The 25780-nt window shown below is 42.0% G+C and overlaps 1 protein-coding gene and 1 long non-coding RNA gene across 3 annotated transcripts; both read right to left on the bottom strand.

The window, feature by feature from the left end:
• Positions 1–502: 502 nt before the first annotated feature.
• Positions 503–2598, bottom strand: LOC120800081. The gene is made up of 3 exons (XR_005708934.1): positions 2531–2598; positions 688–741; positions 503–565 (listed from the first exon to the last, which is right to left on the bottom strand). It is a non-coding gene; the product is annotated as an uncharacterized LOC120800081 (long non-coding RNA).
• A 3116-nt stretch (positions 2599–5714) lies between these two features.
• Positions 5715–25415, bottom strand: abcc10 (ATP-binding cassette, sub-family C (CFTR/MRP), member 10). 2 transcript variants are annotated; one of them, XM_040145885.1, is made up of 22 exons: positions 25361–25415; positions 24247–24461; positions 22066–23437; positions 20365–20592; positions 19295–19451; positions 18798–18955; positions 18479–18558; positions 17986–18157; positions 17250–17348; positions 16532–16721; positions 15635–15712; positions 14841–15029; positions 14292–14430; positions 13502–13694; positions 12239–12582; positions 10726–10895; positions 10484–10644; positions 9206–9459; positions 7963–8108; positions 7227–7324; positions 6268–6380; positions 5715–5995 (listed from the first exon to the last, which is right to left on the bottom strand). In XM_040145885.1, exons 2-22 carry the CDS (start codon positions 24420–24422, stop codon positions 5860–5862), a joined length of 4653 nt encoding a protein of 1550 aa, XP_040001819.1. In that variant the 5' UTR covers positions 24423–24461; positions 25361–25415; the 3' UTR covers positions 5715–5859. The 2 variants fall into 2 exon arrangements, with proteins under 2 accessions (XP_040001819.1, XP_040001820.1); XM_040145886.1 differs by having other exon boundaries at positions 25374–25413.
• Between the last annotated feature and the right edge of the window lie 365 nt (positions 25416–25780).

Raw genomic sequence — 25780 nt, 5'->3', positions numbered from 1 at the left:
GCTCATCATATTGTACTATTTAAATGGTAGTCTTAGATCCTACACCTGCCACAAACTCAAGGATTTTTTGAAAAGAACTACTACTGTATTCTGTATTTCAACCACAATCTGTTGAATATGCATTCACGCTGAGTGATCAGGAAAATATGCAATCCATTACAACAGCATTGTAATATACAACACATTTATTAATCTTATCATTTCAATTGCATTGACAAGGTTATTGACTGTTGGTACAGTATTGGACTGAATACTGAGAAGTGTTTTGAAAATTCTGTCGACTTCATTTACATGAACGGCGGAGGAGAAATATTAGAGAGCTTTCGGTTTAATGAAGCCCAATACCGCTAATCAAAAAACACAAACAAAAACGCCAAAAATGAGCACAAGGCTTCCCTGTTTGAAGTTGTAAAGCATATTCTATAAGCATGTCAAGGGCCATACCTTCCCTCAGACCCTGACTGGTTGAGGCATTGTCATTAATGCTGGAAATGACCAGCCCCCCCTCTTCTGATCGTTCCAGGGTGAGGGCGTCAGAGAGGCTCCTTCCTCTGCGGTGATACGGCTGCATGCAAAAAAATGTCATAAAATGTTTACAACAGAAGCACTCCTCCAAACCAAAAACTTTAAAAAGCAACACGGGACTGAAATATAACTCAAATAACACAATATGTTGGTGTTTGGTACCATGATCCTTGTGTTTCTGTCACAGTGGCACTGAAAAATCCCCGTGGACTAAACCTACAGAAGAAAATAAAATATTCAGTAAACAGACGCAGCTACTATGGGAACATGAAATACAGCAGTTCTTTAAACATGTACTGTATATTTGTAACATGTTAAAGCTTATAGAACAAAACCGCGGGAACGTAAGTTGACATTCAATGACACAGATGAACCAGGAGAATCCAGCAACGAGCTCTTGTCATACGATAGTTTCACTTCTTAAATCTGTTTAAACCAGTGAGGTAAAGACGACTTAGAAAGAAGTTTGTTGTTTCAGTGACATTTTCAGTCATTAAAATAAGCACTTGCCTGAGAGAAAAGAATTTTACTGAAGACTCAGAAAAAAAGTAGCACAAAAAACTAGACTAGACTAGACTATAAGCAAGAGGGCATCAGTTTTACTGTCTAGGTAGACGAGTGATACACAGGTAACTCCGCAGGTGCATCTCTGAGGAATTTGAGTTATGGCCTTGGGGCTGTTGGATCATAATGCAAAAAAAAAAAAACAACAAACAGGTTTATCGAGAGCACTGCGAAAAGTGTTCTGTTGTTGGGTGTTTCCTTTTCGTGAGCACACAAAGTCAAATCAACCACACCCGCTGCTCTCTGGTATTGAGTGGCTGGTACAACACTGGCAGACCTCCAGTGAATCCAGACACAGTTTGTCCTGTCAAGATCATGGGAGATGGTTTGAAAAGATGCGCTGGATGAATGAAACTGTGCTCTATTCAATACCACCACCTAGCTGCTGCTTTTACAACTCCGCGTATCAAACTAAAAGTGTTAAAATCGGGATGAAAATAATCAACTCATCCACCATTCTCACAATAATCAGTGTGTCATGATAGCAACAGATACAGAGCGGGATCAGGCAGTAAGGACTAAACTAACACTACAATAATCATCACAGTAATTATCTCAATATCAATGTGACATTTACTAAAAAACTCAAAATGTTAAAATATTTTTTATCCCTTTTAGGTCAGATTATTGAGCAATCATTTTCAGAAACATATGTTTTCAGGTATTTAAGATGTCAAGCTGGAGCAGGTTTGGGTCAATTTTAACTCATCATTCGTTCAGGAATGACACTTGTATGGAAAGACAGAACAAAGATGATACTGAACCCTAACTACGGACTGGCAAAATGTTCCTCTATACTTAAAAATAATGTAGTTTTAATGTTGAAAAACAGCTGGTTGTTCTGTATCATGGGTTTCCTAAATGAACTGTATAAATCTACCGTGTGTCTCCCCCCCTGTTTAGTGTGTGATACAAAATATCTCAAATCAAAATATATCAATCAGAATTTAGCATTTAGCTCATTTTACACACACAACTGAGCAAAAGGAAGCAGCCGGTTTACTACTTGGAAATTTACAAACTGAACATTTTACAGGTGAGCCAGAGTGCACCTGCCTGAAGCTGTGAAAGTGAAAATCTTCGGTCAAATGTCAAATCAAATCGAAACAACGGGTGGAGGAACAGGAGGAAGAGAATGGACCATGTGTGGGTGGGAAGGAAAAGTAACTCTTTTCAAAAGAAAAAGTTAATTTTGCACCACACATAAACTGGAATGCATCCACAGAAGCATATCACTGGCCGGTTGAATTTGATGTGCTAAGAGCTGATTAAAATAACCGTACCATAAAAGTGCATGACAAGGAGCAAAGGCCGTTAGTATGGAGGCTGAGACTTGACAGAGACTACCTGGGATGATGGCACCAGGAACTCGGAATGCAGCCCACTGTCACCACAAAGAATGAAGCTCACAGCTGAGAAGAAGCCCAGAAATGAAACTGACCTCAGGATCCATCAGGCAGGTGTTTTTTTTTGCCGACATCTGGCTTCTGTGTTGTTGAAGTTGTCCTGTAGAGTTTCACCACATAGTAATCAGTCCATGCTGTTTGCTCTGCAGGTTATGACCGAGGAGGGGCGTGCCAGTCAGGTGGACCAACACCTGACTCGAAGCAGGCGAACAGGTTCCACCTTAAATGTCCCGTCTCCACTAACTGTCAGGCACAAACGCACATACAATTACACCACACGCCCTCAGCCAAACACGCCTTGACTACCACATGCTGGCGGCTCGTGTGCATACAAACACAGACACACACATGAGCAGACAACAGCACGACTTGAACCTCCGGCCCGCTTTTCCTCGTACGTAAACGCATCTGTTCCCACAACACACGCGTGTGCTGCGTGCACACACAAACACACACATAAATTAAATCCAGCGTTAGAGTCGAAACCTCGACTTTCAACAACCAAGGCAGAGCAAAAAAATCATAAAGCAAACACTCCCCATGACAACGCGATAAAGCGTTTTAACATGAGAAAAATGCCGACCCGAGCCAAGGGAGCGGCAGGCGTTCGCACAGTGAGTCACTCACAGGCTATTGTTGATCACAAACACTGCTTTCTGCGTGAATCTGGATAGAAAGAAAAAAAGAGTTCAGTTGCTTTCACACAATATATATCGTAATATAATCCTGCCAGGACAGGTACGGCTGTGGCTCCAGATGGGCTCTGACAACACGTAAGTGCAAAAATATTCTTAGGAAAACCTGCTGAAATAAAACAGGTATGACAACAGGTATATTTATAACCAATGAAGCACTCGTTATAGTTTTAGTAGAACCTGGACTTTAATTATAAAGTACTTTGTTGACAAGATAAAAAAAAAGAGAAAAAAAAACACAAACAAGAAAATCCTTTCAAATTTATTAAACATTTTTACTGCATATGTCAAATATATCACATACAGTATCATCACATTGCACATACAGTAGGTCTAGTGTATTCAATGACTGAATTATTCAATATGAGAACATCACATGTAGCAACACCAGTAGTACAATAAAAAAAATTCTTTCAATCAATATTTAAATTGAAATAATTTAATTCAAAGTTTATATTAGAGCTGCAAAAAATCGTGGATTAAATTAACTCTCTCGATCATCCATTAATTGTATGAGTCGTCTTTCAAGCAAAGATGCCTAAAAATTTGATGTTGCAGGTTCTCAAAAGTGAGACTTTGCAGCTTTTCTGGGTCTTATATTACAGTAAATTAAATTGTTTTCTTGGTTTGGACTGTTGACTTTGACATTCTACATTAAAAAAAAACTACCACACTTAGAAAAGCTGTATTTTAGTTTTGATAACAGGTAACAAAAAAAATTAAATTGACAAACATAACACTGAGGTAAGAAAATAAACCAAGCAATTCAGATCCCAAGAGTCGTCAATAACCTCTCAGGCTCTGCTCTTAAATAACAATATATTCTAATAATAATAAATGGCTCTTATTAAATTTAATTGTACGAAACGATAATTGATGCATTTATGGACTGCCTACATAAAAATAGACAGAGTGGCTTCAGGCATCGTATCATTTGTAGCAACAGAAATATAGACTGGTATATCAGTATAGCTACAGAAATTAACATTATGTTCACTAAAGATATCAACCAAGAACCCCGGCTTTTTACGACTAAAAATCAGGGGACCAAAACAGCTCCCATGAGGAACACCAAAATATAATGTACGGCGTTATTTCTATGAAATACAGCCTGATCTCCATGAGTGTTGTTTGCCTTTATAACAATGTTCAGTGGCCGGCCTCAGAGCTGAGGTAGCTATAACAGATCTAGGGTCAGGTAACTGTGCCCTAAACCCATGGTGCTCCAGGTGGATGGATGAAGATCATTTTAACGTGCAATAGTATAAACAACACCACTTCATTAAAGATAGATCTGGATCCTAAACTTCACGTAATGAAAAAAAAAAAAAACTAAAGAGAATTTGACCATATAACAGTTAACACAGAGCGATTACCTGATGTTTGCAAAGTGACCCATTATTAACTCCCATTTTAAAAAGGAGTCAGTTTGAGATTACAGATCACTGACATAAAGATCACTCCTTCAAATTAGAGTGAGAAGGTTACGTCAGATTGATGTTGCTTTATGCAGCAAAACCTGTAGTGGCATGTGGCATCTCATTTATCAGTATGCCCTTACTTTTTTTCTGCATAAATTCACTTTTTAAGAGCAGTTACAAATCCAGAGAGTGTATAAAACAGATTGTGAGGGTCCCAGATAATGGCCTACTCAACTAAACTATTTTCCGCAGTCTGGGATTTAGTGGAGAGGGTTCCACGACTGTCTACATTTGATTTCAATGTAACCTGACGCGGAGCAAAATTTACTAGCACCTTACAGAGGGAAGACGTTTTTATATTTCTTGCTTTTCACATTTTAAGTTATTTCCAAAGTACTCAAAGATGAGTGTAACTACTGGTCGCCTTAAATCGCCATAGAAAAATTATAGTAGCCTATGACACAGCAGGACATAATGGCCCCAAACAATCTACTGAATCAACAAAAACAATCAATGTGTTTAAAAAGAACGGATGACAATAGACTGGTTGAGCATAGAGTTATATGAAGGTGCTGCCGGAAGTTGCCTCCGTCCAGTAATAAATTATTAAAAATCCTCCAAATCTCACGTTGCCAATATGTATTGCAAATGCAGCATAATCCGGCAGGCAGAAAATGCTGTTTAAGGGGAGAAAAAAAATATCTCCCACCTTGTGTAGATTTCCACTCTAAGAAAAGCTAAGGGAAAAGCACACTGAGATCCCTACACTGAGCTGCTGGCTCACAGGCCAGCTTCGAAACAATCATTTATTTCAGCTTATGAAAATCGCACTTTCCGCTGAAAACGAAGGCTTTCGTTGAAAAAGGCAACTTGAAGATTCATCGATCCTTATAAGTTGAAATATACGACTGCGTTGGAGTTACGAGTGTGCGACTTTCAGATTATTAACTGTAATTAATTTCTTATACAAAATTCTGGGGAAACAATCCTGTTTTTGCATAAAAACAAAAAATCAAAAAAATTTAAAAGAAACTAAATGTCAGTATAAAATCAAAAAATATTAGCCTATAAAAATTAACATTGACCCTTCCATGACCAAACGCTTTTTGTTTTTTTAAACTATGTTTGTGTGAAGCAGGACGCACTGACAAAGGAAGCAAGTTCCCAGCAAACCTTTCCAGCGTAAAGTATAAAAATATATCTTCAGGTTTTGGAAAAATTCCCTCCTTTCAGTGTCTCTCTGTCATCTCACTGTCCCCTCCCACCAACCAGCCTGTGGAAGATGGAGCGGTCACTCTGGCAGAGAGCAACCGGGCTGTCAAACTCTGCCACCTTCCCACCGTGCATCACCAACACCCTGTCGCAGTCCATGATGGTGTTGATCCTGGGGACACGAACGCAGACCAAAAAAAAGAAGGAAAAAAAGATTGATCTTTTTCCACATTATCCAGTAAATATGAAGAATGAGTCAAGAGTTTAAATTAAGGGCTTCATTCCCAAATTACATATCTGATTTAAAAAAAAAAAAAAAAGACCTCAAAAGACTAAAGTATGAAATAAGAACTTCATTCTGTAAAGTCAGTCTGTGTTTTTACTGTTTACTGCTATCTCTTGACAGGATTTGAAAACTGACATTTGAATCAGAAAACCTTTCACCTGTGGGCGATGGTGAGGACGGTCTTGTCCTGAAACTTCTCTCTGATGGTCAGTTGCAGCAGCTTGTCCGTCTTCTGATCCACGCTGGCTGTGGCTTCATCAATACACAGGACCTACAAGACGGAAGAACAGCGTCTTATGCTCCCGTGTTACGGTTCGGAGCTCAGCGTGTTCATAGGAGGTTGCAGCAGTGTAGGAATAACTGACACCGATTCAAGGAAAAAGTTGCAGTGTTAAATTTACTTTGTGTCAGAGACTCAGACAACAAAAATCCTTAATATATGAGATGGACACAGGCAACATTTATTGCTGGGCTACCGTACTGAGCTGCATTGGTGGGAAGCATATGTGTTGCCTTCGTTGCTATCGCCACCCTTGCTTTGTTGGTGGGCCGAAGTCCCTCGTGTGCTGCCGTGCAGAAGATTTAGCAGCATGTGTAAATTAACGGACACACTGAAATTTAAAAAACACACACTTCCTTACAGGGGGAATGTTGAGGAACACACAGCTTTAGTGTATTTTGGGTTGACTCTTGGAGGTGAACTAAAAATTGTCTTTAGAAGTTCACATCTGCTGCATCGATTTTTTTTCTGGGGAACAGAAGCGTAACAAGCACAGAAGACGTTTTGGCGACTGTCGCAGTTTAACTGCTTTTGAACGGGCAAGTATTGTCAAGTCGCGCGGCGTCATAAAAACGGGGCAGGGTGCTAAAAAAAAGGTGTGGCTATGCCCTTGGGTTCTAATGCTTAAAATCTCCACGAAGCCAAATTCCAAAAACGTACAGGACAAAACTAAACAATAAATGAAAAATACATTTAAATAATAACCAAGGATAAATAATTCTTAGAACATTCATTGATCTGCTGAGAGTGGGCTGGTGAGCTGCACCCAGACGGGCACAATGTCAGTAACTGACTAGATATAGGTCAGCGTCCATAATGATACAGCCGGGGTCTCACCTTGGCCTGGGTCAGCAGAGCTCTGGCCAGACACAGCAGCTGTCTCTGTCCCACAGAGAAGGATTTCCCTCTTTCTCCAACCTCAGCATCCAGACCACCTTAAACACACACACACGCACACACAAGGCATGACATAGGAAGGCTTAATGTGAATATAACACCATAATCATCTCTTATTCATGCCAAGTACTGTATGTTTATCTTAATAGTGCAAAGAGAGCACAGTGGACATTTTTATCTTTCTGTGTGCTGCCTCGTCCTGTCAATCCACCTCATTACTTTCCCACTGCCAAGCCAAAAAAAAAAAAAAAACCACGAGAGAGGAGGCGGAGGAGAAGAAGATGAGGATGATAAGAGGACTGTGCCTATAAGTTGATCTTATTTACACAGGATCAAGTTACGGGTGCTGGGATGGTCTCTAGATCCCACAGCGCTGAACATAAAGGCCAAGAGAAATCAATCAATCCACCAATGTCTCTGTAGCAGATAAAGGCTTTTGAACCAGGAGGAACATTTTGCACATGTCGCCAGTCACGGGGCCAGACAGGAATGGTGAAGGGTGGAGGGAACCTTTTAATGAAAGGGCCGGTGATTCAGGCGGTTGCGCTCAGAACAGACACACCTTGGCTCACAAAGCGTCGCTCTGCTCTTCTGCTCGTCCTTAATTCGCTGCCCATCCCATCGTCTCACTTTATTAATGCCTCTCTCATTACCCCTCTCCCTAAGTCGCTCTCACCCATCCTGTTGACCACAGAGCCGAGGTGGCACTGGTCCAGAACGTCCACCAGCTGCTGGTCGGAGTGTCGCCCACACGGGTCCAGATTCTCCCTGATGGTCCCGCTGAACAGGAAGGGGTCCTGAGGAATGATGGCCAACCTGGACCTGCAGAGGGCGCCGCCAGCACACACACAAAAGCGTAAACTCTGCCTTGTTATTGAATGCTTTCGTTATACTGAACAGCATCCTCAAAGTCTGAGTTAAACTATGGATAATGTATGAAAAAGTACGATTATCGGGCTTAGTTTTCCATACACTGTGATACTGGTAGGTAATGCTGATCTTGTATCAACCGTGGGTAATCATCCATGGCTAGATGTACTCAAGGTTTCACGCTATGCTGTCTCTCGTGTTCACAGTTTTATGTGAGCTTGTCTTTACGTATTTTGTAATGTGTTCGATATGTTTACTATGTTTTATGTTGCAGTCTGCAAGCCTTGCCGGTTTCTCAGTTAAAATACATGGATAACTGAAAACAGACGGTATGTGTGAGTCTGCATTTTCAAGACTTTTAAAACTGAACTTTAGACTTAAGTCATCTCAACTCCAAGGCCGAGGACGTTGTGTTTTTTTTCGTGCTTTTTTTTGGCGAAACAGTCAAGTTACAACTGATTCGATTTTGGTGAAGATCCAGGAATTTCTTAAGATTGCTGGACTTTCGAGGCATTTTTAAAACTTTTTCATTATTTTCTCATGAACTATGGCTCTCACTTAACCAAAAAAAAAAAAAAAACAGAAACAAAACATATTCCATATGTATTTTCATTCAGATCTGGATCCAAATGCAGGGTAAATATTTCTTAACAATTCTTTAACAATTAAAATTTAGAGGACTGTGCAGCCTTGGCGGAAGTAAGATGCTCTCTCCGAGTGACTTTGTAGCCATTGTTCCCATAAACAGTCAAAGGGCTTCCCTAAAGAAGCCAGAAAAATCTAATCTGGACAAGTGCACATGAAAAATCCTACAAAAAAAAAAAAAAAACAAAAAGGAAAATGGAGGAAATCTAGGGATGTAACACAGAAAAGTGAACCCCCCTCTTGCCAATATGCTTGTGGCTAGATTATGAAATAATAACAGAATAAGAATATCTATCATTGGAGCTTTAGAAACCCTGAATCTCTTAGAGTTTGTTGATTTATCCGTTTTAACTCGCAATTTGTCATTTAATTCTCACCCAAACCCACCACCACTTCCGGCCTACCTGAGCTGACCCAAGCCCACCGTGCTGATGTCCAGCCCGTCCAGGAGAATCTGACCCCGGTTGAGCTCCACCATGCGGAACAGGGCCAGGAACAGGGTGGACTTGCCGGACCCTGTACGTCCCACGATTCCCACCTTCTCCCCAGGTCGCACCACCAGGCTCACCCCGTCCAGGGCGTTCGGGAGGCCGTCCCTGTACGCCAAGACCACACCGCGAAACTCCAGCCAGCCCTGCTCGGGCCACGAAGGGGGCAGCTGATGTTGGAACAGACAGGGTGACGTGGAAACAGTGACAAGAGAAACATTATTACAGACATCGTAAATACATCTGAAAAGTGGGCTTCTGAGGAAAATTCACCCTCTGACAACTTAACATTGTTAAACAAAACTGGCAAACTACCCTCACTTCTTGAATTTTATATGCTGCATTGGGATCTAATTTTCTTATTCCCATTGATATCCAAACTTAGACAACATTCATGTGATCAACAACAGTAAATATTAGTGTCATGCATCTACATAACATAACCGCAAAAGACTAGTGGAACAGATCGGTGGGTTGGACCGTGACCCACCAACGTTGTGAATTTCTCAGCTTCCTACTGAGTACCGACACTGCAGCACCAAGCTTTTCACTACAAGTAGCCTATCGGGGCCGGGCCTGTTGGTCATGTGGGCCTCCCTTTGCACGTCTGTTGACCGAAACGGACTTTCTGCAGTCTCCAGTGCTGCTAGCGCAGACGGAGGAGGAGCTAGCTCCCTCCACATCAGGCTGAACACAAGTATGACAGAATATATTATTCAGTTGATTTTATTTAAACTGAGGAGAAAAAGGAAAAACTAAAACATTTAATGCAGTGAAGTACTGGCCTGGTTTATTATAAACGATTTATTTTTGTCATTATCTGTTGTTTTGCCCCTGTTGTTTTTAATCTTACTTGTTTACACGTGACCCGGTAAAAATTGTTTTTCGTAGCCTGAAGAACCCTAAATTCGGTTTTGCTACTCTTGCATTGGTTTTAATGTTTTTGATGTTGGTCGAATTGCTGTTATTTTATTTTTCATCATGTGTGTATGTGAAATGAAAATGAAGGGGCAGCGCAGTGGTCAGCGCTGTACCCTCGCAGTAGTCTGATGTCTCTGGAAAATCTGGACCCTAAGGCTGGATGGGTTGGGAACCACTGCTCCAGACAACCCATGTTCTCGATAATACCCCCTCTGTGATGGCTGTTGTGGTAGTATCAGTATCAGCTTGTGGCAGCGTAGCAGTTGGTCTGACCTGCGTGTTCTGGTGCTGTGGCTCGGTGGGCAGGCCGGTGGAGTATTCCTCGGTTCGCTCCACACTCACCAGCTGCATCTCAGTCTGAGTGAAGCTGAATATGAGCCCAGACAGCAGGGTTGTGATGGACAGAGCGTAGGACAGGGACAGACCCACCAGACCTGCCAGCGACGACACAACAAATTAGACATTGGCTGTACTGGTGCGCACTGCACAGCCACCGAACTCGGCTCTTGTCTCACCTGGATCAACAGATTGAAACTGGTGCTGGACGACAGCGATCACGCCGAGACCCGTCACCACAGCTACTCCAATCAGCTGCAGGCGGATGTCCAGCCACTGCATGGCGGCATTGCTAAGGAACAGGCAGCGTTGGTTCTGCTCCAGACGTTTAGCACTCTCCTCCTCAAACCTGGAAGAGCAGAAAGCAGTCCCTGTGGTTTTTTGGAGCTACAGGTGACTTTTTTTTAAGACAGAAAGAAAATTGGCAGTTTCAGCATCTATATCTTCTGTAACGTGAGGGAAAGGTAGGTTCCATGTGGGAAAGGTAGAGTTTTGGGAGAGTTATGTTCTAATTGTTCATGGATTTGGCCCCTTTAAAAGCAGGTAGGACTTGGCCAGCATGGAGTCTCGGGAGAACCACATAGATTAGAAGATCGAGTGGTGGACCGGGAAGCAGTGGAGCAACCCATAAATGAAATCCTTCGACTTAGACCAAAACCACCCCACTTTTGGGAATAAAAAAAAAAAAAATGTTTGGAACAAATGATATCCTATTTTTTAGCTAAGTTTTCAGTCACATAGAACTTTGTCAGAAAAAAGTGTGCAGATGTTCTGATTTTAGTTAATTTGCTGTTTTTTGTTTTTTTTTCATCCAAACCGTTTTGTTTGCGATAGAGTGCAGTGTTTTTTTTAAACAGTTTTGTCAACTGAAACCCAAACACACAAACAACCGAGCTAACGAGGTCACATGCAGTTTTGACCATGGAAGGAGTTGGCTTGTCAAACCCAAATCACATTTGAATGAATAAAAGTTATGTATTTCTTTGACCAAAAATATTTTGAGTTTTCACAGGAGGAGAAAAGAGAGGAATTTAATACATGAATACTTGAAATAACTAACAATTAACAATTCATGCAGGGACACAAAATATGAACTTTGAATAAGAACCTTTAATCCTACCATTTTTTTTAAACAAATCATTACCATCTTCATTTTTTGTATAATGAATGTAAACCATGCTCTAAACAATCAAAATTTACTATTGTTTAGTCATAAGGAATAATGCCAGTCTAAGAATTTGGGTAAATTTTCCCAAATTTAAATGCTGTTAAAATTCTCAGCTTTTGTGCAAATACTACAACTTCAAATCCATAAAATAAGACGTGGAGCTCAACCATTAAATTGGCCTGGATAAGTATTAGTGGCAACCTATGGCAGATATTTTGTAATCAGCGTATATTAGAGCCAATAAGTAACAACAAAATTGCAGTACAGAAATGCAATCATTAAAGAGAACTAGGAAGTTTATATTTCAACTGTAAAATGTCCAAATCACTACATATTCGTATCACAATTTTTTCCTTACTAACCACATTTCAGGGATCCGAAGGGCTTATGTGTTCATGTACGAACAAATGTATATCAGCCCATCCATCATTATCAATTATTTTTATCAAATATTGATGTCAGTATCTGGGTCAATAATCCAGCATCGGTCGGGCTCTAAAAAGGCCAGTTTCGTGGTCGCTCACCTGGCAGAGCTGCCGCTGGCCCGGATGGTCCCCAGCCCGGTCAGCGTCTCGGAGAAGTGTGAGTAGACAGGCGACAGGGTGAGGCTGCACAGGCGCTTCAGCTCCCGAGAGGTGTGTCGGTAGAAGTGCTGCGTGCGGTGGTAAAGCAGAGCCAGGGGCGGCAGGGGCACTAGGACCCAGGGGAGGCCGTAGCTTATCACCACCAGCATGCCCAGCAGGCCGAAGATGTTGGCCAGCAGGATGTTCAGGATGAACGGCAGGCTGTCGTCCACACTGTACAGGTCTGAGGAAAAACGGTTAAGTACGCGACCCAGAGGGGTGGTGTCGAAGAAGGTCACTGTGGCCTGAAGGGGCACACAAACAGGAAGCTTTGATTTTGGTGAGCCGTAAAGGCGAGACAAATATCTTTCTTGAAATTGATCATAAAGCTGCTGTAATCAACATTTTCATATTAACGATGACCACATGTATGTATGACTCACGCGACTACATGTATGTAAAAGTTGTAGCTAGTAGTGATGAACAGACAGAGGATCACCACCCGACTAGTTCCCCCCTAAGTCTATGGAGCAATTTAGCAACTTCCAGCTCTTTGTTTTGGTTTTCTGGCCTGCAACTTGACTGTTTCGGTTCAGTCTCATTCATTCAGTGCAGCAGGCTGAGGTTTTCAGTGAAAAACCGAAGCTGTAAAAACTGAAATTTGACCGTGTTGGGGGTTGGCAGAAGAACTCCACAACAAGCTGACAGACACACTGACATATTATGGCCTTGTAATGTTGTTAGGGCTAACGTGTCAGTAGAAAGCTGTCTCTTTACACATCCAGCAGTCTAAAAAAAAAAAAGCCTCCTGCTGCTTGAAGCCAGGCTGATGAGATCAGTGAAACTGAACCATATAATGATGCGCTAATGAGCTCAAAGGTTCGACAGAGCCTCAGAGGTAGTGGTATTCTCTGGGAGGTCATCACTGGGAGCAACAGACAAAGTAGATTTCTGGTAAGTATAACCTTTAAAACTGCCCAGAATATCAGTAGTGTTGTATTTTAAGGAACTGAGCAGACCAGCTGAGCAGTTGGAGCTCATACTATTCAAGGGTGTTTGAGGCTGAGACGAAAGTGTGTTTCAGTAACATCCTCCCATCAGCTAGTCTGGACCTTCAGCTACCGCTGCCAAACGAGGCAAACACTCAATCTGCTCCGCTCAGCTCACACTGTCGTCCCCGGTAGCCTGACAGTTGCTCTGGGCCTCAAGGCTCGGATGACGCACCTTAAGGACCCGATCCAGAAGTCTGTTGTGGATGGCTGTGGCGCCGCAGATGGCTCCGTAGGCGAAGAGGAAGGCTCGGAGGGCCGTGAAGACGGTGTTGGCCGCGGCAATGGAGCCGTACACCATCAGGTAGAACTTAATATCGGAGCTCAAGTTGCTTGAAGGAAACGTTTGCACAGGTGGCAGGGGAGACCTGGGTGGGTGGATGTGAATATTTTCTTATGATTTCAGTGAACAGGTTGCATAAACACAGGAAAAAGTCCAGTTAATAAACCTGATGATTTTACTTCATTCATTTACCAAACAAGTGGCTTTTTTTAAAGTAGGGAAAGACACAGTTTGGATGTTTCTGCTGTTAAACTATGGTAATTTTCCTAACAGTGCATTTTAAGATAATTATAAACTGTTACAGATGACGGAAAACCAATTTTTTTTTTTTTTTTTTCAGATGATGACAAATACTTTAAGTCAGTAGGTCACATCCTTATCTGAACTATCTTTGTAAACCACATCCTGATGACTGTAAATTGTATTATACAAATACATTTTAAAAAGAATGATTACATTCTAATGTACACTAACAATTAAAAATTCTGAAACTATTCCATAGCTGAATTACAAATTGCTAACAAAAGGAAATGAAAGAACCATTTCCAAATATGTTTGGATATAAATTTTACTGTGTGTGAGAAACTGTGGTGCTCATTTGGGTTGCCAGCTTGACCGTCCCCTGCACAAAACCCTAATTTGTTCTTGTTCGATTCAAAATGTTGTGGATGGCTCAACGTACATTAATCCTCCAGGTGAGAAGAGCAGCAGGTGAGGTGAGCTGAATGCGCCTGTAAGAGAACCATTGAGCCCAGTGGAGCCGTTGGCTTTCAGCTCAGAGATCCAGTGGGACAGCCACCAGTCAGAAACGTTCTTAGAGGCTGAATCACACAAAAACACAAAACACGACAGCGGTTTGTTATTGAAATACAATGTAGATGTAAAACAAGAAATTCAGGCATTAACTACTGATAAAGTTGTCATTGGAGAAAAGCATTTTTAATCCACTTTATAATGTTTGTGATCATGTGATTTATGTTGTTTCTTTCTGTTCGTTGTGTTTGTTCTGTTTACTATTTTGTTCAGCGTTTGACTTTTGATTAGGTGGATGTACCAAGGCTTGCTGTGTGTGTAAAATCCTTTAAAGAAATAAAGTTATCCTCCAGATTCCCATTTGAGTAGGAAAATGAGAATCCCAATATTCCAGCTGGAGTGTGATGACCAGAAGCATCTGCTGAGGGTCATTCAGTGAACACAGATCATGCTGAAGGGACGAGCGGTCGATCCCAACCTTGCATGAGGAACAGAGACACCAAGACGCAGGAGGACAGCGCTCCGCCCACAGCGACCCAGTAGGTCTGGTAAACGCTCCACGCCAGCCCGCCCGCCTGCTTCTGCTCCGCCCCCAACAGGTCAGGATCATCGTCCACACACAGACCAGGGGCTGAACCCGGCTCATCCTCGTCCTGCTCCGCGCCATCTGGTGAAAAACCGAGAAGGGCCGTGACAATAATGTTTGTCAGACTTTTCTACAGCAGAACCAGATTGGATAAACAGTCAGTATCAGGCAAAAAGATGAGTTTGCTCAGAGTTTATTGGCCCGCTGTAATACAACATGTGTGAAGTGAGGAGAATTGATTTTCATTTTTTTTACAACCATGAAAAATTTAAAATATCTATAACGAAGGGGAAGGCAGCGTGTCTTAGTTATTTTAATTCAAGATTCCAAATGAAAAGTAAAAGTCGGCTGTGTTCAGTAAAGGTGTTCGATCAGCAGCATGCTGGACAAAAACTCAGGGAGGTCATTACGTGGCTATCTGTTCCAAATTTCAAAGAAATCAATCCAATAGGCGTTGAGACATTTGACTAAAAAAGAAAAAAAAAAAGGGAATCACAAAAGTCAGATATTTACCCATGAATGTTTGTACAAAGTTTTGTGCCATTCCATCCAACAGTTGTTGAGATATTTCAGACTGGACCAAAGTAGCGGACCGGCCGACCAACAGACCAAAAATCAAGTACAAAAGCCGCATCGGTACATTTCTACTTTCTAGTCAGGCAGTTATAACTTGCAGCGACCATTACCTTTCTCTTTCGTGTTTTGGTCATTCTTCCTTTTTTTCGGCGCTGCCTCTACCAAAGGAAGGATTTCTGCTGATGTACCTGTTTGACGGCAACATTACAGTGCATTTAGGATTTTTAAAAAAAAAGGAATTAATCAATAAATATTGTAAAAGGAGTCTCAGCATGTGAAAAAAATATAAAAACCTTGAAACTTGTACGTATCTAGTCACCATTTACAGTTGCTCTAACAAAGAATACAACATTGGTCAACTTTGAGAGCTTCATCCCAGTTGTCAGTCTCACTTGAGCATTGTTTTTGGTTGCAGCCAGCATGCTTCCTAATGAAGTACGCTAAATGCGTAAGCCGGAACTAAACAATCGGGATACGGTAAATAAAAGTTATTATTTGCAAAGTACAAACAATTCCTGTTTTGTGCCATGAAGCCCTCCCACAGATTTCCTGCCTTTGCATAAGGGCTGCTAGAGGCTGATGTCAGGTTTTATAGTCATTAATTAGTGTGATAAGTCATTACACTGATTACAAAATTATCTGAATTAGTTCTGATAAACTTCACTTGACAGAAAATATATCTTATTTAACTTGTTGTAATCTGACATTGTAGGAAATAGTTTGGAACGTATTTTTTACCCTGCAGGGATTAAACTAAATACTCCAGTGAATACTAGATAATGTGATATTATGTTATGACGTAATGGACATTGTATAATGTGGAATAGTCTGTCTGTCTGGAGTGGTCCTCTATATTTGTCCTGATTTTGCTGGTAAACCCAAACAAGTCAGTACTTCATATGGTTCAAAACCAACATTTCTAAAACAGAGAGTTCGTGAAAGCATCTAAACCAGATGACAGCTACTTGTGGCAGTACCACCTGTCTGAGCCAATTTTTTGTTTTTACCTGTTTTGATTATTGTTCCGTTGTCCATGAGGACCACCACGTCAGCCTTGTCCACAAACTCTGTTCGGTGCGTGCAAAGGATTCTGGTCTTTCCCCGGAGGAGTTCCGTGATGCATTTCTGCATGAGGTGTTCAGCCACGTCTGTATCGACCGCTGCCAACGGATCATCGAGGAGGTAGATGTCTTTGTCCTGAAGCGGTGAGGTCAGGCATTAAATATAACGACACGGAGACTGGCGTCACATGATGGACCAGCTGATTACAAACAGCATTTTTATGGTTCTGTTATATGTAAGTATTATAAGTTACGAGGGATGTTCAATATCCTGCTCTTTGCCATTGGGTTAGTGGCTCGTTAGTGGCTTGTTCAGGGAAACTTAGCATCCTACACAGACAGTGCATATGGCTAATGCTGTGGGGAATCAAACCAGTGACTTCCCCAGCAATGGGATAGTCCACTGAACCTTTAAACTACCTTCCTGACTTCATAAAAAATTAAATCAGTGTTTGTTTTTTTGCAATAACTCCTACACGTAAATGATTATCTACACATATATAAGAAATATTTGAACCAAGTAACAATTGCTTGGATACATTTTAAAGTAAAAATCTGAGGCGGTTTTATCCTTGGTCCTTGCAGACTAACACTTTCTTTGGAAACATGTCTCCCGTGTCTCTCTGAGCCTGAAGCAGATGGCTGGTTTGTGCAGGGGACTGACCATGTAAACAGCCCTGGCGAGGGCCAGCCGAGCCTTCTGTCCCCCGCTCAGAGTCACTCCATTCTCTCCCACTTCTGTCTTGTCACCATTTGGCAAAACCTGCAGACGCATTTCAAAGCCAGTTTATTAAAAATGTTAAATAGTCACATACACTGCATGCAAAGCACCGTCCTCTGTGGCTTACAGTTGAAAAGCTCCAAAAAAAATGTGCTTCTATGATATCAGGCTCAATGTAATGATGGATGGAATCAATTTGCTTTCAAATAAGTAGCACACGAAAAAAAAAAAGCTCATTTCGTGTCCAAAAAGAAATGAATTCATCCTTTGGGGATAGTGACTATCACCACCAAATTTCACGGAATCGCTGCTCATGAGTTTCCTACACACCTTATTGTGGAACAAATCAGGGGAAAATTCTGATTCAATGGTGGCATGAAGAAAAGATTGTGGTGGCAACATAATCAGTAGAGATCATCCTCTGGGGACCAAGAATACTCAGATTTCACAGAGAAAAGAAGTAAAGGAGTTGTTAAAGACATCTCCCTCTGGACCAAAGTGTCGGACCGACCAATTTAGTGTTGTCACCATCTTCAGGGCCCTCCACTCATAGGAGAAACATAAATTTGTTTCCCTGTCAACCACCAAAAATATCAAAAAAAATCACAGTAATTATAGAGATACTGTCTGTAATAGACATACAGACAGGAAAAGACATAAAGAGACATAATTATCGTACATTGAGGTCATCCGAGAGAGCACAGGCCTCGATCACGGCCTGGTAGAAGGTGGGATCATAGTCTTTGCCAAAGAGGATGTTCTCTCGTACTGATGCATGCTGGATCCACGGCTCCTGAGAGGCCAGACCGAAGCCGGCCTCTCTTTCTGCAACATAGACCACTCCACTCAGCCTGCAGAGAAAGGAACATCACTGATGGACCTCAGGGCTTCCAAATAACCAGTTTTTTTATATCTTCTGAACACAAAATCAAGCAAGAAACCCTGGCTCCTTGTGTCAGCGCTCTAAAGAGTTGCATTCTTTACGCGTTGATTTTAGGAAGTCTGGTTCCCACTTCATTTGGGATGAAAAATATCATCTGATGCAGTTCAACTTCCGCATGTAACTGATCAAATCTACTGTTGGAATATGGCAGGTGAAAACAATCGTAACTGACTAAATTTACAGTAAACGCAATCTGAATATTGTGAGTCAAGTTTCAGAGGTGGTGTACCTGTTGAGTTCTCCTGTGAGTGCAGCCAGTAAGGAACTCTTTCCACAGCCTACCTTCCCAACCACAACAACCAGAGAGCCCTGAACCAGACAGGCAAATGATAGAAATTGTTCTATTTAAACTTCTTATCACAATAAAATCATTCAATTTCAAACAGGGGCCTGTATTTTCTTATTCTAAAGGAAATCTGAGCTAAATTTCCCTTTAAATTTTAAGTTTTCTTCAGCACAAGTGGTTTAGCTGTCGCGTCAAACCAGTCTAGAATAAATTATGAAGGATGCAAAATGCATGACAGAAAAAAGAAACAGGTGGCTTGTACCTTAGTTATGTGTAGATTGAGACTGTGCAGCAGCAGACTCCCATTGGCAGCTCCAGTTTCAGTTTCTCCCTCTTTGTTCTGCTCAGGACCGCCGGGCCTCTGCCAGGAAAATGTCCCCTGGCTCAGCAGGACCGATGTCTGACTGTCTTCAGGAGACACTGAACGGACGCGTTATGTTTCAGCACAGTGGAACACGACATGTGAAATATAACAACATTTAGCAACATTTGAAAGGGAAGTTAGTTTGATTTTTACTGTCTGGTAAAGAAATTGAACGGGATTCAGTGAGTTTTATTGCAAATATTAACTTTTAATCCAGCAGCTTTGGTCGTGCAGAGCTACAATGATTCCATGAAATACATGAAGAGAGCAGAAAAGGCCAAAATGTTGTGAAGTTTCATATTTGCACCTAATTTTTTAATGAGTACCCTGTTCTAAACATTCAGAAAACCTGCAATTTCCTTGTTTTCTGTCATTGGTTAAACACAAAAACCTACCCAGGGCGTAGTGCGCCTGCAGATCCTGGTTGGTCAGTTTGAAGAAGCGCTGGATCCGGTCCAGAGACACTTTGGCCTCCAGGATGCCGTTGAGGACCCAGGGGAAAGAGTTGAGCGGGACGATCAACATCCCCACCAGAGACAGCGTGGTGAACACCTACAGGGCAGCAGACAGAATCTGAATCGGAACTTTACAAAGTCATCACGTGTACTACGATCGACATATTCAGTCTTTAAATGTGCTGCATTTATCCATGGAAAAGAACGAGATTTTCTAAGACAACTTTTCAGTGGTAACCTCTTCAATTATAAATTTCCGACCAAGTTTGATGTTTTCAAAGTACTTGTTGTTTGTCGGGGTGTTGAGAGAGAAATGGCAGTTGTATGCCGGGGGGGGGGGTTGACAGTATTCACCTTTTCATTCCAACCAAACGCTGCACATCGGGTGATTTCACACCAGTAGGAGAAAGGGAATTAAAATGGAAAGAAGAGAACTGATCTTTTAAAACCTGTAGCATAAGAGACCACACACCTAAAATAAGTAAATATAATATAGAGTCTAAAAAGTGTATCTCATTAGTACTAGCACTCAATCTTAGATTCCATTCTTCAAATTGGTTGATTAAGTTTGAATTTCTCCTGGAGGCGCTCTTTCCTGGGGACGCTGTGGTTTGTGGTCGGCGTCTGAACCCCTCAGCTACAGTGGCACCCCGTTGTGCAGATTCATGTCAGGAAGCTCTCGTTCTATAAAAACTTGACTAGTTCCTGCCCATTATCCCGTGTTGAAGAAGATGGATGGGAGACGCGTCATTCTGTCACTAAACCTATTTTGTCTCGTGTCAAAATGAAGAGTTATTTCTACAGATGTTGGTGGCACTGAGACTTTAAGCCTTCATTATACTACTGTTGTTGTTATAAATAAAACACACACACACACACACACACACACACACACACACGCAGACTCCCTGATTTTGTTAGAGAATCACAAAATCCCCAAAAATTCCCCACACAGCTCAGTGTGTGCATCGGCACACTCCCCACAGGTCAGCGTTAACAGGCATCCCTACCTTGGCTGCAGTCAGCTGGTGTCCCAGCATCACGTACGTCACGAAGGTAAGGATGGAGATGACCACCGGCAGCGCAGCCCAGGTGTACACGCACATGGCGTCCAGGTATTTGATGGCCTTGAGGTGGGACAGCTCCTGTTTACGACAGTCAGCGACCCTCTGGGCAAAGTGAGGCTCCCAGTTGTAGAACTTAATGACGCGAATGCCGAAGAGGATCTCTGTCATGAGCTGGGAGAGAAAAGTCAAAAAAAACCTTAGGAGAATAATCTGAATCTTATCTCAGTCTTCCTGGGTCTGTGCTGGACCAGCAAATACTGCATAAGAACAAGTGGATTCCTGCACTGGAAAAAAACAACATGACGTATTAATCTTCTAGTAACTCTAAAGCTAGATCAGACATCATGTTTTAAACTCCGATTCACTGATACTACTTTAAGAAAAATCTGAAAGCGTATGTGCAATTGAGCCCAACTGATACTAGGGTCAATGCTGATATTTTTGAGTATTAAAAAATCTGATTATTATATATTGGCAGATTTTGTTAAAGAAATACAAAACAAACACAAGGATACCTTAAATTTGGTTGTTTAAGGCTGAAACATATCAACATTTGAGCGTTTAAAATCCTAATAATGATATATAGGAGGACATTCCCGTTTTACACTTGACACAAACATTTTTGGAAGAGATCCTTGAAATTTAGTAATTTTTAGTATTTCTTGAGCATTTTTGCCTTAATTCAATAGTAAACAGGTGACCAGAAACAAGGGGATAAAAAAGGGGGTATGACCTGCAGCACAGGCCCGCAGCCGGCATCAAACCACCACATTTAAGATCAAAGTGAATTTTAAACAGTTAATTAAAAATATTTTAAGCTTGAATAAAAAAAAAATAATAATCATAAGGTCAGAAATACAAAAAAAAAAGCAACCTATAGAACACAAATGAACTGCAATTTATTTTTTCAATATCATGAGACACACTATACTGTGCAAAAGTTGTAGGCACTTGAGATGTTTAGAAGCTGGAAGAACCTGTCTGCCAAGTACTTTGAAAAACTGTGCCCAGGTGTACCGAGGAGAACTGGTGCTGTTTTAAAGGCAAAGGGGGGCCACAGCAAAAACTGATCTGATTTATGTTTTTTACTTTTATTGCACTTTGTGTGATACATAAAAACTGATACATAAAAACTATTCATGTAGTTATTTTTGGAAGCATCCTATCTTTACTTTTAATTCCTAAAACTTTTGCACAGTATCTGTGTATTTGTGTGTGTGTGTGTGTGTGTGTGTGTGTGTGTGTGTGTGTGTGTGTGTGTGTGTGTGTGTGTGTGTGTGTGTGAATATGATGATATCGATTCATCTGGGATAAGTCACAATCAGCCGATAATATCGGCCTGGTGATAACATGATATATCTGAACCCCTAATTACTCCCAATGAGAAATTGGGTGAATGGGAGGCTTTATAAAGAATCCACTTACAAGATCAGTTATGCAGTAATTTCTAAACAATATTACTCGTGGAATTTCAGCATTGGAGGAATTCCCCCTAATGGGATCAATTATTATTATTATTATTATTATTATTATATTATCACTGCTACCACCAGCATCACCAGCGTTTCCACAACCGCTCCCAATTTTCTTACCACAGCATTTGTACAATAAATAAATAAATAAATAAATAACAACTGGTCTCACCTTAACACGGCTGTCCTTGTACCTGAGCATGTGTTTGTTGTTGCTAAGGATACGGGAGGCGAGGAACTTATTGAGCGGCACCAGCAGCAGCGCCACGCACAGCCCTCCGAGGAAAGCCACTCCCACCTGCAGATACAGCAAGTAGAGGGTGATAGAGAACCGGAAGGGCAGGCTCCACAGCTCGTGGAAACTGTTGAAGAAGTTGACCACGCGGTCGGTGTCCGTGCTCATTAAGTTCACCACCTCTCCCAGGGCGAAGCGGGCCAGGCTGCTGCCGCTGACCCGCAGGGCTTTGCCATATATGGCCGACACGAGAGCGGCGCGTGCTGACAGCGCCACCTTGGAGACCTCAAAGACAAAGATGTTTTGGAGAACAGAGGAAAGAAGGGTGGTGGCAAAAAGCCCCAGTGCGCACCAGGCGCCTCTGCTAACCGGGGCCCCTTCTTCCTCCATAAAGTTCACCAGTGTGCTGAGGAGCAGGGGACCCGCAAAGCTCAGCATGTTGACCACCACCTTCAGCACACCAAGCACGTAATAACGCGACCCAAACGCCACGTGCAGCACCCTCAGCAGTCCTACATCCCCCTCCAGCTCCAGCGGTTCCTCCAGGTAGTGTGAGCTCCAGGTGCCGTTCAGGAGGTTTCTGCTGACCGGCCTTGGCCACTGATCTTGCCCGCTACTGACTGCTGCCCCTCGGCGGCAGGCTTCCCAGCACTGGTGGAAGTATCGACAAACCACGCTAGTCCGAAGTTTCCGAGGAAGATGATAAACGTCAGTTGGTCTTCCCAGCTCCCCTTGCCGCCCTCGTCTCAGGAGAGGAGTCAACCAAAGGTAGAAGAGTCGAGAGGTGCAGCCACTCCCGTCCTCGGCCACCATCTCACCTGTGTCTGGCTGGGTGCTCTCTGGGATGAGCGGGGATCCATCCACAGCGTTAACATACAAGGTGTACCCAGCATCACTGATGCAAGGAAACGCAAAAGCCAGGAGGTAAACCAGGAGAGGGAGCGTCCGGGCTGAGGCGAGGACAAATCGTGCCAGTTTAAGAGGTTCTGTAAGGTTTAAATATTCTTCATTTTCACAGTAAATCATCAAGGTGATGACAAGGTTGGGGACGGACAGAAGAACCAGCAGAAGCAGCAGTGGAGGTCCTCTAGTTCTCCTGAAAGCAGTTTTCTGGAGCACTGTTATGGCCCCGAAGTGGACCAGCCAGGCCAGGATGGCACAGCTGTCAGTTAGAAGATCCAGGTACATGTCCCCCTGCTGGAGGACGCTCACCAGGATGACATCTGCAGTGAAGAGCAGCGCAGCCACCAGAGCTGACACCAGCCTGAGTGTCCAACCACAGGGTGGAGACGTCTGGAGGAGGCTGCATCTGAGGAGCAGCGATGTTATTACTCAACATAAACACAGACATTATTTTAGAATCTTTATCTACATGAGAACATTTGATTCGCTAGTTTTCAGCACTGCTCAATTTCATCATATTCAGGCATTAATGTGTGAGCTTTCTCATTTTAAATTCCTATAGAGTATCAGCACTTGGCCACAAATACGTTATGGTGGCGCAATTGAGAGTGAAGCGCCTTGTTCAAGGGCATGTAAAAGATAAGTGATGAGCTTCTATATATTCATCCTCCAGCCAAGGTTCTCTATGTGGATCTGAAGATGTGAACTGCAGTCAGAGAAGTTCTTTTCTGTGATTTTTCTTAGCATTTCAAGTGTCTTCCCCACTCTTTTTTAATGGGAAATAAGTACTCTGTGTCCCTGATCCCATTCTACTGTACATGTATGGATAAACATGATGTGGATATATGAAAATAAAACATTTCAATGGAAAATGTATATTTGTCTTTACAAATTCATCACTTTTAGTCTTTAAAAAAAAAAAAAAAGTTGTTGTGCATGTTTTTGTTCTGTATTAGTCTGCATCTGCTTTCCTTTGTCCTCTAGTAGTTACAGTAGCAAATACTGGCAGATATTGTGAGACCTGACGTGTTCAGGTGTTTACAACCAACCTCGGTAAAACATACAATAATACAAGACTACGACCAAGTGGAGTTTTCATTTTTGTGAATGAACTGCAAATGTGATTGGTGTTACTGGGAATTATTTGTATTCCTCTGCGATGCACGAATGAATCGGAGTGAAGTCTGCGTTTCGCTCACAGGCATGACGACCTACCTTGCCATGCCGAGGTAGCAGGCACTGAAAACTGCCATCCCAGCATGAGGCAGGGCTCCGAGGACGAGCTGGTTGAAACAGGGGCTGATGTGTCCATTCTGCCACAGAGGGAAAGGATTCTCCTCGTCTGTATAACAGAGGCCTGCGACCAGATCCGCTGGTCCAAACTCACTCATCCCTCCTCCTATTTGACTGCTTTCATTCTAGAAAAATATCTGAAGAGCAAAAAAACAACCCGACATGAAATACTAACTGCAAGGGATAAGAGGGCTTTTAGAGGGAGATAATAGAGATGCTGGTTATTCTTCTAGCCATTATTATGAAAACAAACCCGAACTCCCCGACGTGTGTGTTTGCCAGGAAGGAAACTACAACACCAGGCTGAAGTCAACCTTAGGCTGAGAATTCAACCTTAGCACCAAAAGAAATGAATCTCTAGCACTGATTATCAAACAGATCACGTTTGAAAGTTTGCCATCAAATTCTTGGTCAGATTCTTTCCTTGTTCCTTTAATCAGACAAGTTTCTGATATAAACCACAACTTTGATCATCTTAGTTTCACTCATTTCATTCAGGCAAGGTTCTTGCACGGCTGGTTATGATTATATTCCTAAAGCTAAAGTACCGATAGAAGTATGTATCGGCATCTGTATTGAAACAGGATACCCAGCCCTGCTCTGTCCCATTCTGAAAAATTCAACTTTATGTTAGACGTTAAGTGTCTGAAACTATCAGGTGATGCACTGGAGTAAACACAAAGAAAAACAGGGAGAATGTAAAACCGAAGAGATTCCCTGCACGTCTTCTTTGGTTGGACCTGTGATAAAATCTTCCAGCTTTTTATGTGTGTAGCGGTTATACAGCAAACGAGAGACAAGAAAAGTTCACGTTCTGCAGACATTAGAGGGTTTCCTGACTGAAAGTGACCAGCTGCAAACACAAATGTAAACAAATAAGGCTAGCTAAACTAGCTTAGCTGACAAAATATCAAGCTGTTCGGCCTGTTTGACCGGCACCGCCATGCTAACGCGAATACTATGTGAGTAAAGCCACCAACGAGATAGAACAGTGCAAAATAAAACCCAATTATGCGCTGAATCAAAGATAAGCAACCTTTAAATATCACCTCCCAACCAGCCGAACGCAAACACTCCTGTCCATCCCTGATGACGCAGGCAACGAGCTTTTCAAAATAAAAGTCCCGTGTAAACGTTTCATAAAAACGCAAAAATTTTCAGAATTAATCTGATCAGTCGGCCTGTTTTTTACTGTTGTATTCATTTATTTATTTTTTTATTTCCTTTCTTTTTATTTCTTCTTCATTGTCTTCGTCCTTTCTCTTTTGTATTTCCTTTCTCAAAGATTAACTGTACATTTCCATTTACAATGCTTGGCATATTGATTATGGTGCAAAAATTTGTTTTGGATCAATGATGTCTTTTAAAAAAAAAAGCAAAAAAACAAAACAAAAAACAGTAAGGATACATGGGTCCGCAAGCTCTTACAAAGAAAGGCTTAAAGTAATTTTCAACA

This window comes from Xiphias gladius, chromosome 15, assembly GCF_016859285.1.
Source record: "Xiphias gladius isolate SHS-SW01 ecotype Sanya breed wild chromosome 15, ASM1685928v1, whole genome shotgun sequence".
Taxonomy (NCBI): domain Eukaryota; kingdom Metazoa; phylum Chordata; class Actinopteri; order Istiophoriformes; family Xiphiidae; genus Xiphias; species Xiphias gladius.
The sequence above is the reverse complement of the archived record's forward strand: the minus strand, read 5'-3'. Positions and strand labels throughout refer to the sequence as shown.